Genomic DNA, 17,034 nt, shown 5'->3' with positions numbered 1-17,034 from the left:
ACCATAGAATCACGTCGCGAATGCAGCATAAAAACTACATCTCCCATCAACGTTAGCAGTTTCGCGTTGTGACTCACTATTAGTCGCTTCTATCAAATCCAAGAGCGTGCAGAAAAAGCGGAAAGTTAGACTAGCCAGCCAAGATGCAAAGATTGAAGAAATTAGGTATTCTATCCACCGAATTCATTGGATATAGGAGGAACAGGATGAGATTCTGAGAATGCAGTGAGAGAAGGAAAGGCACAAAAGTAGCCTCCCGTAATACTCCCATTTTATTCAAAGGTAGAACGCTACTGACAACTCCAGGCTTCAATGCATGCTTGTTTGTTTACACCGAATACAAGCTGAAGTGCAAAACGAAAGTAGGCCTAACGTTTGCCTACTGCCCCCATCGATGCAAATATTTAAAAAAAATTAAATAAAAGGATAAAAAATATATATATCCTTGATAGCCTATGTTGGGTTTTGTGGAAGAGAAATGGACTGTTTTAGTAGTAGTATTAGGCAGTATGCAGTCCGATAGGTCACCATGGGCATATTTGGATTAGCTACAGATGGATTCACAAATAACTAAATTAGCCTACATTTGGCAGGATACTTCATATACAGGCAAAATGCAAATATGGCAATGTATTATATTATTTTACATTAACAAAATGTAGAAAAATAGAACAGACTGAAAATAAAGTAGGCACTGATCTTTAAAATCCTGTTTCCTGTAGCCTAAATGTTGTCAGTCATTCTTAATATTCGCAATTGGTGCACTGGCACTAGCATGGCATTTAGCTGCAGTGTAATGTTAGATTATGTGTAAGTTAAGTACAGAAGTGACTGTGCGCCCAAATTTTTGTCTGCGCTCCTAACTTTTTTAACTTGGGCGCACAAGTGCTCCTGAAAAAAAAAGTTAGTGTAGAGCCCTGGGTATGATTCGACCTGCTTTTCCTTGTTTTCAAATTTGCCAAACAAAATTCAGGAGAAACTTTAGGCCTATGTTTCATTCATCCCTCATGCTGTTTCATTAATCTCAACCAAGAGGGAGAATGAAACATGTTGCACGTCCCACTTTTGCTTAAATAATTCCTGAACGGTTTTGGTCAGGGCTGAAAATGCAACTGTGTTTGACAGAGGACAGAGGATGCTCCACATCCTTCTTTTAGACCCCAACGCAAATTGACCAAGAAGAGCCAAACGTCTTTGTCTACGCCGTTTAACATATCATTGAGTCTTTCAACTTCAAACTGCTCCCTGCTTCTCTTCAATTTCCCTTACAAAGGACTTTTTGTCTGTAGACGTTGATCGCAAGAATCCGACATTCTAAGCATCGACACATAGTAGCCTAGGCTACTGAACTATGATGCAAAGCAGCTTCACTTGCATTCATCTTCAGCCAATGTACAAGCCAAAAGTTCAGAGGCTACCGGTTGCCACGCGCACCTTCAGGAAGTGGACACCAGAAGCGGATGAGGCTCTGAGAGACTGCTTTGAGTCCACTGACTGGAGTGTGCTACTGAATGGAGAGGACTTAGAGGAGGTCACACATTGCACTACTGACTATCTGAACTTCTGTATGGACATTGTTGTTCCCACAAGGACTGTACACTGCTATCCAAATAACAAGCCTTGGATAACCAGTAATGTCAAGACCCTTCTCAATAGGAAAAAGATGGCGTTTAAAGAGGGGGACATGGCAGAGCTGGGGCAAGTACAGGGGGAACTCAAGAATAAGCTGAAAGAGGCGGAGGAGGACTACAGAAGAAGATGGAACAGAAGTGAAAGAGGTGTGGGACTGTATGAAGTCCATCACTGGCCTTAAGAAGAGCAGCAGCTCTGGAGGGAGACCTGGACAGGGCGAACCAGCTGAACCACTTTTACAACAGGTTCAATTGCCCTGCACCAGCTCCAGGTACTGCTCTTGTTTGCCAAGACTCTGGCAGCCTTGACAGGGACATCAAGGAGGTGGTCATCCCCCAGCCCCCACCCCCACACCACCTCATTACCAGTGCAACACTCAGCCCACCATCACTGGATATTGCACCCCTCCCCCATGTGGCGACCACGAACAACGAGGTGACAACGACTTCAGTCAACAGCCATCAGACACACAGACCCCAGATGTACTCCTCCTCCCCTCCCCCCTCCATCATCACTGCAGATCAGGCTATCGCACCTCTCCCCCACATGGTGATCACGAGCAGTGCGGCAACAATGGCTTCAGTCAACAGCCATCAGTCTCTAGCCACACGACAACCCTCTCAGAAGCACCCCTCCTCCTCCTCCCCCTCTACTCCCCTCACCCCCCCTATCATCACGGCTGATCAAGTAAGTTATCATTTTAAAAAACTTCATCCTCGTAAGGCAGCCGGGCCTGACAGACTGTGTCCAAGGGTACTCAAGGCCTGTGCTGCTGAACTGGGAGAGCCACTGAAGCACATCTTCAACTTGAGTTTACGTCTCGGACAAGTCCAACACTGTGGAAGACATCATGTCTCACCCCCGTCCCTAAGAAGCCACACCCCAGTGAGCTTAATGACTACAGGCCTGTCGCTCTAACATCACATGTGATGAAGACAATGGAGCGACCATGCACTAGACCCGTGACAGTTTGACGATGCCATCACTTATCTTCTACACAGGACACATTCTCACCTAGACAAGGGGAAAAGTGCTGTGAGAATCATGTTCTTTGATTTCTCAAGTGCTTTTAACACCATCCAATCCCTCAGACTGGGAGACAAGCTCTTGCAGATGGGTGTGGACGCTCACCTGGTAACCTGGATTACAGACTACCTGACCAAGCGACCACAGTTCGTCAGACTGAAGAACTGTCTCTCTGGCACTGTGATCAGCAGCACCGGAGCGCCACAGGGAACTGTGCTCTCTCCAGTCCTGTTCACCCTGTACACATCTGACTTCTGCTACAACACCGAGTCATGCCACATGCAGAAGTTTTCTGACGAAACTGCAATTGTGGGGTGTATCAGGGAAGAGCAAGAGGAGGAGTACAGGAGCCTGGTGGAGGACTTTGTGCAATGGTGCAAACTCAATCACCTTCAACTCAACACTTCAAAGACCAAGGAGATGGTGGTGGATTTCCGCAGGACTAAGCCCGCTCTGCTACCAGTCTCCATTGATGGGGTCAGGCAACTGGTCAGCCAACACTGACACACTCTACAAGAAAGGGCAGAGCAGGCTGTACTTCCTGAGGAGGCTGTGGTCCTTCAATATGTGCAGCAAGCTCCTCAGGATGTTCTACCAGTCTGTTGTTGCCAGCGTCCTCTTCTATGCAGTGGTATGCTGGGGAGGAAGCACAAAGAAGAAGGATGCTGGGCGACTTGACAGGCTGGTAAGGAAAGCTGGCTCTGTAGTGGGAGCTGAACTAGAGTGCATCACTTCAATATCTGACAAAAGGACCCTGAACAAACTGATCAACATCTTGGACAATGAATGTCATCCACTCTACAGCACTATTAAAAAGCAAAAGAGCTTGATCAGCTGGAGACTTCGCTCACTGCCATGCACAACTGAAAGGCTGTTCAATGTTCAATAGGTTCAATGCTTCACTAAAGGGAAGATTTTCAAAAAACTCAGCTCAGACTCAGCTCTTTAGAGAACATCTCCTCTCATAGCACCACTTACAACAAGTCTTGCTGATCCTAGCACTCACCAGCCGTCTTGAACTGACACGTAACTGTTAAAACCAGCACTCACTGATGCACTTATTCTTACTGTACTCTACCGTTTTTTAAATTGTCCTAAATTGTTGAGAATTGCTTAAAACTTAAACTGTTTACCATGTTGTTAGTCGCTTTGGCTAAAAATGCGTCAGCCAAATGTAATGTAATGTAATGTAAAGGAGAGATAGACTTCTCTGCATAGTCTGTCTGCCTCTCCACCCTCTCCATGTTTGAGTACTGACTGCCCACTACTGCTTTACTACTGTTTTACTACTGTCCACAGCCTAATGTTTTTACTACTGTTTTACTGCTACACTGTTTTTCATGCTATATTAGCGAACATGACCAATGCTTCTGCTACAATACTGAATGGCTGTAACCCTATTACCTCAACCTATTCTTGCACTGACATAGTTTTTTATATTACCTTGTCTATATTATACTTTACTCTCTTAGTTGTCCATATTATTTATGCTGGTCTCTAGACCTTATTCTTGCACTGTTGGACTACTGTTGGACTACTTTTTGCACCTTCACCATGACACTCACTCTCTTGAGCACCTCACCATGCACACAGAACTACAGGCCAGTCCCGGCCCTGTCACTGCAAGCGTCTCATGCTTGATCACCCTCAAGCACACTGTGGATTTTTTCTTTAATTTATATAGTATATTTAGTATTTAGTTTTGTTAGTTTTTCTTATCTTCTACTGTCTCTATTGTACACTGGAGTTTGGTTATATGTTCATACTTATATTTACCATTTCTGCTGTAAGTGCATGTTGTGTGTGATGTCTGTATGCTACTGAGACCTTGATTTTCCCCTTGGGGATCAATAAAGTATCTATCTATCTCTATCTATCTATTTGTAGGGCAGACCTACTAAAAATGTGGGCAGCAGCTAACCAAAGTGCAGTCAGTTCTCCCGCCATGGTTTTGAAAATCACACACCTGCTGCATCTAAAGGCCCACTTATCACACGGCCCCTGTTGCAAGTCACATTTTAATTTGCCAGTTGGTCCTGCCTCCTGGCTCCCCAAAATGCCGGATCATGTGAACAGACACAGCGGGCCGGCAAATTTTCGTCTCGTTTTTAGACGCACGATGCGGCAAAAAGACGTCTCCTTCTCCCTCGAATTTTATGTGATCTCAGTGTAAAAGGAGCTATAAAAGTGCCTCTTGGGATGTAACTTTTACAGACAGGCTTACAGCTACCATTGACGTTCTAGTCAACTCCGGTCTGAGGTTGTTGGCCTTACCAACAGTAACTACAGTAAGGGGGCGGGACTTAGCAAAGGGTCAATTATCATCTAGGCTTGTCTGCATGTCGCCTTAATATGCAAGCTGAGGAAAACGTGAATGATAAATAGATAGATTATTTAATGCTAAATGCCTCATCTATAAAACTGCTTGCCATTGTATTTAGGTAGCTGCAAATAGTTAAGTCGTAGGCTATCCGTATGCATGCGGTAGCTGTTATGAACACTGGTCATATGATTAAGTAATGCCGACGTTGTTCCGTGGTATTTGTGGGAGTTTTATTCAGCTTATTCCTGGCTGAGTTTTGGACGTGTGTCGGGGGTGTGTGTGTGTGTGTGTGTGTGTGTGTGTGTATATATGTGTGTGTGTGTGTGTGTGTGTCTCCCTCCCCCTCTCCCTTCTTTGAGCTGGGCGGAGTTGCCATCACAGTGATATCAGAACTTTAATGATGAGACGTTTTATACGTAGTTAAATATTAATTTTAGGGCTGTCAATCGATTAAAAAGTTAATCTAATTAATTACATACTCTGTGATTAATTAATCTAAATTAATCACATAAATAATTTTTGCTGTGAAAGTATTTTAAATATTTAAATTCAAATGAATCATTGAATAATCAGCATTAGTGACATTAAAGTTCAAAAACTCTTTTATTATTATTTTCACTGTTCAAATAATGGCCATAATAATATATGATATGACCTAATATGCTGAGGAAATAAATTCAAAAGTGCTTCGGGAAGAAGTTTTTTTTTCACATACAAGGCATTTCAGGCCACAGATATAACCTAGGGGACACAATGAAAATAAATTAACACTCCCCTCAATGTCAACACTTGCAGACATTGCAAAGGACTTTATTTTCAACACTTTATTTTTATCAACACCATCAGGCCGTTTTTTAAAAGTAAATGTTCCAATCAATGATCCAGGCAGCACATTTTCTTCTCTCTCCTTCATTTTACAGTCTAATTTTTACTGACTAGAACGGCTCGGGGTCAAAGGTCATACGAAATCGATTAATCTGCACTCATTTTTTTTTAATCAGTTATTTTTTCTCAAATTAATTAATCGAAATGAATCAGTTATTTTGACAGCCCTAATCATTTGTGTTAACGTTTATCATGTACCAGACATAAGTGCACCGTGTATGCCTTACTTGTGTTTAGAGCCGTTTGCTGACGTTATCATTATCAACCCAGTTCAATGGTGGTTGAGCTATTCAGTCAGCGTCAGCTACCAAACAGAAATTTGTGTGCGTCTGGTCTGTCTCACTCAGTGGGAAACACACATCACAGCGATGGGTCTCCGCAGAACAGTTCCTGAACTTGTGCGAACTGCACATGACCTCACAAGGCCATCAAGGCCTGGGAACAGTTCCTCAATTCTTCCTAGCCTCCAGCTCTGCCTTGGGGTGTTATCTTCTCCGATGAGTGCAACATCTCCAACCTTCAGCAAAGAAGGCTGTGAGGTGTCGCAGCGATGGGCCGACTTCAAATCCAGAAAATATTCTCACCGCCATCCGTTCCAGATGTTGGTCATAAGTCTTTGTCTGTAGCACCACCTCCTGGTCATCTCCTCCTTGTTCGCTGTTTGATGGTTAGTCTCACCTGGACATGGCTTAGGAGTCAAGCAGGTCAGTCTCTGACCCACCAAGAAGTGAGCAGGTGTTAGTGGCTCTGGCTCATCCACATCATTGTGCACATAAGTGAGCGGCCTCAAGTTTATTATGTCTTCAGCTTCAGTCAGAATGGTGCACATTTCTTCAAAGTTTAGCTCTGCCGAGCACTTTTCTGAGTATAATTTTGACTGACCAGGGCTCTACAGTGCGCCCATTTCACTCGCACATGCGAGTAAAAATGATGCCGTGCGAGTGCAAAAAAATATTTAGGCGCACTGGTGCGAATGACTTCTAACCATGTCAATGTTTGTCTACAAAATACACCGCAACATCGAGAAACATTACTGGTGCAAACCATAGAATCACATCGCGAATGCAGCATAAAAACTACACCTCCCATCAACGTTAGCAGTTTCGCGTTGTGACTCGCTAGTAGTCGCTTCTGTCAAATCCAAGAAGCGCGCAGAAAAAGCGGAAAGTTAGACTAGCCAGCCAAGATGCAAAGATTGAAGAAATTAGGTATTCTATCCACCGAATTCATTGGATATAGGAGGAACAGGATGAGATTCTGAGAATGCAGTGAGAGAAGGAAAGGTAACCTAACATGCCTTTTAGCCCAGTTGAAGTATTGGCTGCAATATGCAAAATATAGCTGTAGCGAACCGGCACAAACGTAGCCTCCCGTAATACTCCCATTTTATTCAAAGGTAGAACGCTACTGACAACTCCAGGCTTTCACACATGCTTGTTTGTTTACACCGAATACAAGCTGAAGTGCAAAACGAAAGTAGGCCTAACGTTTGCCTACTGCCCCCATCAATGCAGATATTTCAAATAAAAACTAAAAGTATAAAACATATATCCTTGATTAGCCTATGTTGGGTTTTGTGGAAGAGAAAATGGATTGTTTTAGTAGTAGTATTAGGCAGTATGCTGTCAGATAGGTCACCATGGGCATATTTGGATAAGCTATAGATGGATTCACAAATAAATAAATTAGCCTACATTTGGCAGGATACTTAATAAACAGGCTAAATGCAAATATGGCAATGTATTATATTATTTTACATTAACAAAATGTAGGAAAATAGAACAGACTGAAAATAAAGTAGGCATTGATCTTTAAAATCCTGTTTCCTGTAGCCTAAATGTTGTCAGTCATTCTTAATATTCGCAATTGGTGCACTGGCATGTTTAACTGTTATAATGTATAATGTATGTATAATAACAGTATAATGTTAGATTATGTGTAAGTTAAGTACAGAACTGACTGTGCGCCCAAATTTTTGTCTGTGCTCCTAAACTTTTTAACTTGGGCGCACAAGTGCTCCTGAAAAAAAATGTTAGTGTAGAGCCCTGCTGACCTTACAAGCCACTCCCAGAATGCCCCCCACCAGGCTGCTCTTTCGGCGATGAACCGCCAAGTGATGCCCTTCTCTGAGAAGAACTCCAGTAGCCGTGGATCTTTAATGCCTTTCCAGAACTCCTTCAAATCTTGATCAGCTCTCTTGAACGTCCTGGCGTTATCTGAATAGATCACCTTGCATAATCCTCTTCTTGAGATGAATCTTTTCAACGCTAGCAGGAAGTTCTCTGTAGACATATCTGAGACCATATCTGAGACTAAAACAAAGGACATTGAAATAATTTGGGGTTGTGTGGGTCATTTAATGTGTGAAAATATAAAGCGCTATACTGTGCGCGATTCTGGTTTATTGTTTGGTGCGTGTTTTCCTTTACTGCTGGTAAACTGAAGATACCGTTGTCAATGCTATAGTTTTGATTAAGTGTCGGATGCACTCTGATTTGTACGTTGTTTCATGCATCACATACCGAACTGACAGTGTTTATTGTTAATCTGCACAATCTTTCAAAAGAACCCCTTGTGCGTTTTAGTTAACACAGCCAAAGGTAAAAGGTTAATTGTTACAACCTTCTTCACTACCTGTCGTGCCCTCAAAATCCAATATTTCTCTCTTGTCTGCACTAAAGTGTCTCGTACACCCGCAAGCATTATCTTCTCATGTTCATACTGCACCAACATTTCTGTGTGTCTGTGGTTGTTGAGCAAAATCCATGGGTGCTTTTTTCTGTAAGAGAGATCAGAATGCTGGAGCCTTCCTGCCACGCTCATCTTCATCCAGAAATGGTTTTAGTTCTCTGATTCTGAAGTCAGTGTTGGGGCATTCAGCAGATCAATTTCGGAGATGAAACTCTGGTTCTTAATCACCTTTATCCAATGTTTCCCTGCTTCATTTAGCTCTTTTGCTGTCAGTTCACCACTCATTTTTGTGCTTGAGCGGGTCTTGCTTAACAAGCTGTACAACAATCTGGTATTTGGATCTGAGTTCAGACTTTACCTTATCTTCCTGAACATCTTCCTGAGTGCTCTCTGACCGATCAGGTGACATCAGAACACAAGGTCCACTCCACTACAATGCACTCTGCTTCAGGTCCTGCACAGTTAGGCCTCTGGTGGGAAGGTCAGCTGGATTCATTTTCCCTTTGCAGTGAGACCATGACTGTGGGTCAGTTAGAGACTGGATTTCTGTTCTCAGTTTGCTACGAACTGTTTCCACTAATGAGCAGAACCACAAATCCAATGCAACACTATCATTGAGTCTGTCCATAGTCTTAGTTGTGTCTTGTCTAGCTGCAGTGCTCCTACCCTCCTTCCCTTGTTTCTCCTTGAAGATAAGCAACTGCACTATAAGCCCTTTCACTCAAGTCACAGAATACATGTAGCCTTAACTCTTGACCGTCCTGCTGTGGCATGTGTATTTTGTACCATTGTGGAATGGAGACCTGATGCAGTTGAGGGAGCTCTGAACACCACTGTTGCCATTTCTTTGTCAGATCAGGTGGCAGTTCCTCGTCCCACTTGAGCCCTCTCTCCCACATCTCTTAGAACAAGCACTTAATCCTGATGGTGAAGGGAGTCAGCAATCATCATAGAGGGTCAAACATGCGAGCAGAAGACTGCAGATTTGTTTTGTGTTTTCTCTTTCTTTCAGAATATCAAGCAGCCCCCTGAGGTCGAACACAAAATCATCAGTGGCCGGTCTCCACACCAAGCCCAGCACCTTCAGCACAGACCCGTGTGGTTCTGGCTGCACAGTGCAATCCATCGAGCTTTTCTGACACTTTTTTTTTTAGCTCAGCTCCATTCCTGCAGCAGACATAATGTTCCTGGCTGTTGTTGTCACTGTGTGTGCCTCTGTCACCTCACTTGCACTTGAAATAAAATCATTGACATAGAAATCCTCAGCTCCTCACTCTACCACTTGTGGGTGTTCTAGCTCATACTGTCTCAAATGCTTCCTAATGGTGGCTGCGAGTAAGAATGGGCTTGACGAAGCTCCAAACACCAGTCTCGTCATTCTGAGCATCACATCCTTCTCCTCTGTTGGTGGTCCTATGAACCACAGAAATCTTACAGCGTTCCGATCTCTTTCTGAGAGTGAAATTTGCAGAAATGCTTTCTTAATATCTGCCGTATATGCAATTTCATGCAGTGTAAATTTGATCAAAATACTCATCAGATCGGATTCATATTGGGACCTGTTAAGAGACAGTCATTTAGTGAGGGACTTCTATCTTCGTGGGATGAAGCATCTAACACAACCCGCAGTTTCGTTGTCGCCTTATCCTCTATACAATACAGTGTGATGAGGTAAGTAATATGACTGCCTTGTGGTGATGCATGCTCCCTTGGCACATCCTCAGCCATTCCGTGTTTTAAGTAGTCCTCCACCACTTCATTGTATATGCTGTAGAGTGTAACATCCTTGCTTAGTTTCCTTTTCAAACTCTCAAGTCTCTTTTTTGCGATGCAGTAATTGTCTTGAAGTGGAGGATGATGATGTCGCCATGGCAACTCCACTTGGTGTTGCCCATCCGCTGCAACGCTTCTACATCCTCTGGACTCTCGGACTTCTCACTTGTGATGCCCAGTGACTCAAGCTCCCAGAATGCATGCAGCTGTTTATCAATCTGTGCATCCTCGCTAAGCTGAATATGCATGCAGGTTGTCTCTGGCCTGCTGGACACTGCTACGGGGCTTTGCACTGCCCATCCGAAGGTGCTCTCCAGTGCCACTAGGCTCTTTGTCAGTTTTTCTACTCAGCCTGATACTATCTGCCAGTAATAATCAGAGCCAATCAGCACGTTCAAGTTTATCATCTCCAGCACAATCTGCTAGTTGAAGACCTCTGCTTTTCATTTCTTTTTGTATATGTTCACCAGGCACTTTCATCAAGGCTGTGCACACTTTGGGGGTGACAACTGCCTCTATTTCAATTCTCTGCTGTTTATCCCATACATTCTCCAAGCTGAGCTTCACTATGTTGAGACTCACCGTTGTTGGAGCAGAGGAGCCAAATGTGTGTAAGGGTCCCTTGTCTAGTAACAGGTAGCTGCAGTGCCTTCACCACATTCTCATGCACAAAACTCCCCTGACTGCCTCCATCTAGCAAGCAGCGGACCATCTTCCTGCTTGTGGGCCCTACGACCCATGCCTTGGCGGTTTGTAGCAGCACAGTGTTCTCAATGTCAGGTTTGCCTTTCTCTGCTTGGGGAATTACGGAGAAAATAACAGTGTCCATGTTGGCTGACGCAGCAGGTGGGGATGCCTCATTTTTCTCACAAATGGCTGCATGATGCCTGCCTCCACATGTGGCACGACATGCCCTTTGACCTACAAAACTTGGCGATGTGTTTGGACCCCAGACACACAAAGCACCTGCCAAGCTTCTTCAGTTTCTTTGCGTGCTGACACCGCGTGGTCTGGACATTTTTCAGATTTGTGTTCAGCGCCATCACAGAACAGGCAGTTTTGCATTTTCTGGTCAGCAATGTTTGCAGCTGCAGATGTCATGCTTGGTTTCTTTAATTTCACTGGCTGATTTGAAATTAAAGAAATTATTTCAAATTTGAAATTATATGATTTGCTGTATGTTTTGTTAGCATACTGGTTTTCTCTCTGGTTGTATGATTTCATCATTTGTAAAGTTCTCTCTCTGCTCTGAACCTCTTTCTGCAGGAACTTCAACACATTAGGCACATTCCACTCATCATCATCTCCTCTGTGATGGCTGTATTCAAGAGCCATGTCGTCTGGCATCATCTGGAGTAATATTGGGCATAACATACCGCCATAGGTGTCTGATATCACTCCCAATGATTCTAGGCTTCTGATTTGAATTTCACATCATTATCATTTAACTGCCTCAATGCACTGACATCAGATGCTTTCTTTACAGGAGTGAGATTCAAAAGCTTTGACATGTGAGCATTTACAATGAGATCTTTCCTTCCAATTCAATTTCAATTTATTGTGCTTATAGAGCGCCAAAACATTACACATGTATCATGGCGCTTTACAGAATGTAGGCAATCAGAGAAAGAAGGGAAGAAAGGAAGAAAAGAAAAGCAAGAGAGAGGCCCATGGGTAACAGGGGCGAGGAAAAACTCCCTAGAATTGGATATACATATAGGAAGAAACCTCGAGCAGATCCACGACTCAAGGGCCTGACCCATCTGCCTAGGGTCAATACAGGACAGTAAGGTCTGTATACATGACAAATGCATATGATAGTCAGGTGTAGAGAATAAGACATGGTGTTAAAAAGCACTTGAGCTGAAAGTTACAAGAGGTGGGGTGATTACGTATCTGGTTTGATAATTCGTTAATCCTGATTTAGTGAGAGAAAGTTCAAATAGTCCAGCATTGGATTTGTCCAGGGGAAGGGAGTTGTCATGGGGCATGTGGTGGGTCGGCAGACAGGCCAGGAATCCGGGCAGAATTGTCAAAGGCAGGTCATGGGTCGCTAGGCTGTACGGGCCAGGAATCCAGATAGGGGGACAGTAATAGGGCAGTCGAGGATGGGACTTCAGGTGAGATGGGTGAGGATGGGCCAACACATGGATGGTTGATGACTGGTGATGATATACCTCACAAAAAAGAAAGATGTAGAGTGGGTTAGTATTACTGAAAATCAAAATGGTTAATGTCAATAAGTAATTAGTGGTACTATATATTGTTACAGTATATCATAGTGAGAATAGGCAAGAGAGGAGAGTTGAGAGAGAGAGAGGGGAGAGAGGAGAGGGGGTTGTGCAGTGACACATGAAAAGTCCATGACAGCACTATGCTATAGCAGCATAACAGGCATGGTGAGGGGTAGTCGGCACCAGCACAGGTATGGTCAGTGACCACCATCGCACGCGCGACTGGGGTGCCAGTCACACGAGGACTCAGCAGGGTGGTCCATTCCAAAAATCCCTGAGGTGGGTGAAGTTCCATACTGCACCATACCTAACTATGGGAGGCAGTAAAGAGGTATGTTTTAAGTCTAGACTTAAAAATAGGGAGGGTGTCTGCTAGTCGAATTGAGGAAGGAAGATTATTCCAGAGGAGGGGTCTTGCTTGATAGCTGAAAGCTCTGCCTCCTACTGTAGTTTTTGAGATTCTTGGAATTACAAGAAGGCCAGTATTCTGTGATCGTAGCGGTCTAGGTGGGTTATATGGGAATAGGAGAGCTTTAATATATTCTGGTGTCTGGCCATTAATGGCTTTGTATGTTAGAAGTAATATTTTGAAGTCAATGCGACTTTTAACAGGCAGCCAGTGTAGAGATGCGAGGATAGGGGAAATATGTTCATATTTTTTAGTTCTAATGAGCAGTTGCGAGCAGCTGCATTTTGTATAAGCTGTAGGCTCTTTAGACAGGTGTTATTGCAGCCAGCGTATAGAGCATTGCAATAATCAATCCTTGAGGTGACAAAAGCATGGATTAATTTCTCAGCGTCTGGTAAGGATAAAGACTTCCTTATCTTTGAAATCTGTTTTATGTGATTACTTAGTGATAGGTCTTGGTCAATTGTAACTCCTAGATTTTTAACACTTGTGGATGAGGATAGTCGAAGATCAGTAAATGTAGCCTGTGATGAGGATAGGATATCCCTCGTCTTTTTAGGACCTAAAACCATGACTTCTGTTTTATCGTGTTCAAAAGCAGGAAATTATTTGTCATCCATGTCTTTATGTCTCTTATACATGTGTCAAGTTTGGTTAACGGAGTGAATTCATCAGGTTTTATGGAGAGGTATAGTTATGTATCATCTGCTAAACAACAGGGGCCTCAGTACTGAGCCTTGAGGCACTCCACATTTTACCATAATCTGGGTAGATGGTTTATTATGGACCTGTACAAATTGTTGACGGTTAGGAAGGTATGATCTAAACCAGTGTTTTTCGACCTTTTTTGTGCCACGGCACACTTTTGACACTTAAAATGTCCCACGGCACACTAACACACTAATCCTGTGTGAAGAAAAAATAAACATACCATAGCCTAAAATTTCAAATAATACACAGATATGGCCTTATAATGGCTTCTATGCAAGACCTGCTCAATATAACAAGCGCCCTCGGTTTCATTTGTAGGTGACTATATCTAATTTAATTGTTGTTTTGAACTGGATATGTGAGGATTCTGTGAATACTGGATATGGGGCCCCCGTTGTACAATGCCTGCATAGTGCATACCACAAATAGTGCAATCATACAATCAATGAGAGTATGTGGTTATAAATTCTTTGATGCAACAGTTGCTTTTCTGGACCAGTGAGTGACATTTGGGTAATTTTCTGGGGCACACCTGATGATCTCTCACGGCACACTAGTGTGCCCCGGCACAGTGGTTGAAAAACACTGATCTAAACCAAGCGAGTGCTGAGACTTTGATGCCTATCAAATTTTCAAGCCTAAGTAGTATGTCATTGTCTATGGTGTCAAAGGCAGCGCTGAGGTCCAGGAAGACCAGTATCGATACAAGGCTAGGTTTTTTGAGGGAGGGCTTAATAACAGATGTCTTAAACGACTGCGGTACATGCCCTGATAGCATTGAATTATTTATAATCTAGAGCAAAACATTATCCAGGAAGGGGAGAGCAGTCTTAAGAAGGTGAGTAGGAATAAGGTTTAGTAGACTAGTTGTAGATTTTGATGACGAAATTGTGGAGGTGAGATCTAATATGTTGTGTATATGTAAATGAATTAAATGTTGTTTGAGGTCTCATCTGTGATTTTGTGATTTTGCTATCTTTCAGCAATGGAGTATGTGTATTTGGTGAAACTGATTGGTTATTGATCTTATCTCTAATTGTTTGACATACAATCATAATACTGACATACAATCATACTGTTTAAATTAAGAACATAACTGTTTTGTGAACTTTATTCAACATAGCCAGTGATTTAGGCGAAATGTATGGTGTTAATTATAGTGAAATATACAAATTCACAAAAATAGGGTTAAAACAGGTAAAAAAAAATGGAGACAGTCCAACCACTCTCCAAAAATTAACATTTCAATCCCACAGAAACCACATAGGCCCCCTGACTATTATGTGTCATTTGTATGATGTAAATTAAGGGAGCAAAAGCGGTATCGGCTCCAAATATTGGCAGCCCGTATGGGTCATCGGCTACGTCTGATGAAAAAGAAAAATCGGTATCAGCACTAAAAAATCCATATTGGTCGATTAGAAACTCTACAACAGGATGGGGTTAGCCTGGATGTCAGTCAGTGATCACAAAACATAAGTGGATTTTGTGTAAACTTTTTCAAACTGGTGAAATCTTCAATGGTAATTTATGCAGGCTCACATAGCCTAAATTAGATGGATATAATTTAATAGTATTTATCCTGGCAGTATATGAAGCAGGATATAAGTGTCACAACAGCATTTACTGTGAGAAACGTTAATCAAGGGTGCAAACTGATGACGGGATCAACATCGAAGTTTGACTTAATTAAGTTACAGTAACATTAATGTTGGCAGAACGATTGAACATGGTTTGCTACGTGCATCTATATTACATTAAACTTAGCGACAGTTACAACTAGTTAAGCTAGGAGGTGGTTAAAGGTACATTATGCAGGTATAGCTCACTACATTATGCTGTATAGCTATGCTAGGTGAACTATTCACCTATTACAAGTTTTTCTACTGTCAAATTGGCTTTGTAAAGGTTATATTAAGGTAAAAACCTTACGTTGAGAACACAGGTGCAGCAGCTAATCGGCTATTACAATGTCGGTAGTTTAAAGTCACATTCTACCACTCATTTTTAATGGGACATTTCCGCTCGTTTTTGGCAAATATCTTAAAAAGTTGAAATTTCTGAAAAATGAAAAATAAATAGCGGAAGTTTCATTTACAAGACCTACACAATGGTGGTTGAACATAGCCTGGGTGTTCCCATGCTGCCTTGCGCGCAATTTGATTCACGCTGCTAAGGCAGCCTGGAGACCATGGAGCAAATTTTCGCCTGAGATAGGGAACCAATCACAGGGGCAAAGCAAGACAATGATGAGCTATGCACAGACGCATTTGATAGACATCCGTGGCACCCAATAAACGGATCTGGGCATTTTTTTCAAATACGAGAAAATTAACGTTTGGTTCCCAGACCACGTCTCATTGAGAAGTGGTGGCGCTAGCCAGACTAGGTTGAACAAACAAATTGGTCGGAAGAAGAGTAAGAAGCAGATGGATAACAGTACAGTGCAGGAGGTATCCGTACCAGCTGCAAGACCATATCTGGTGGTGTGTGTACAGTTATATAAAGAATCAGGTCGGTAGCTGTAATGATGTGAAAATGAACATTCATATCAATAAGAGAATCAACAGTACTTGACCTTTTCCCCACAGTCCATTTCTACAAGGTTTGTTAATTACTGAATGCAAAATTTAGTATCTAAGTTAGAATCACAGAGTAAATAAAGTCCATTCTGTATAATTTTGTCAACTCATAATCAAACTCATTAAACATAATTGTTGTATCTGACTGATAACTCTGATAATTGACCATGCAATGGTTATTCCTTTAGGTTTCATATTATAACTTTATTGTGTAGAATTAAATATGTTTTAATTTCATATAACATGTATAAAAGACAAGTGCTCAATCATTGTGTAAATTCCCTTTAATTGAATATTACATGGGAGCCTGTCTTTTGTTTTTTGAAGGACAAACATGCAAAGCACCAAAGTGGACATTGCTGAGCTCACCTGGGAACAGAAAGAAAAGGTCCTCCGGCTTTTGTTTGCCAAAATGAACAGTCTCAAATACAGGTAACCAGTAGATTTAAAGGGACACTTCACCCATTTGCATTAAGCTTTGTATCGTTAGAACATGTTTTTGAATGGTTGTGCATCATTCCCTCATTATCCCCTCAGATGGGAGAAAAACGGATCTCAGTGTTGCAGTTCCTGCTTACAATGATGTAAAAATAGTCATTTTGCAGCAGGAAGCAGGAAGTCCCATATCTTTGTCGATAGTCAAACAGTGATCGCAGAGCCGTTTACGGAGGGCCTTCCCCACTCTCTATTAATCCCATACATACCGAATTTGGCTGCAGTTCACCAGAGTTCACCTAAATGGCGATCGTGGGCGAGTCCAAAATACAT

At 42.4% G+C, this 17,034-nt stretch overlaps 1 protein-coding gene across 1 annotated transcript in view; it reads left to right on the top strand.

Moving 5' to 3' along the window:
- Positions 1-17,034, top strand: part of LOC125291159 (basal body-orientation factor 1-like) — a 156,136-nt gene that overhangs the window by 115,697 nt on the left and 23,405 nt on the right. Inside the window, exon 10 of the mRNA XM_048237750.1 lies at positions 16,594-16,698. Within this exon, the coding sequence (XP_048093707.1) occupies positions 16,594-16,698 (105 nt within the window). The remainder of the gene's footprint in view (positions 1-16,593; positions 16,699-17,034) is intronic.

This window comes from Alosa alosa, chromosome 2 (assembly GCF_017589495.1).
Source record: "Alosa alosa isolate M-15738 ecotype Scorff River chromosome 2, AALO_Geno_1.1, whole genome shotgun sequence".
In the NCBI taxonomy this organism is placed as follows: Eukaryota; Metazoa; Chordata; class Actinopteri; order Clupeiformes; family Clupeidae; genus Alosa; species Alosa alosa.
Note: the sequence above shows the minus strand (reverse complement) of the source record. Positions and strands in the feature narration are given on the sequence as shown.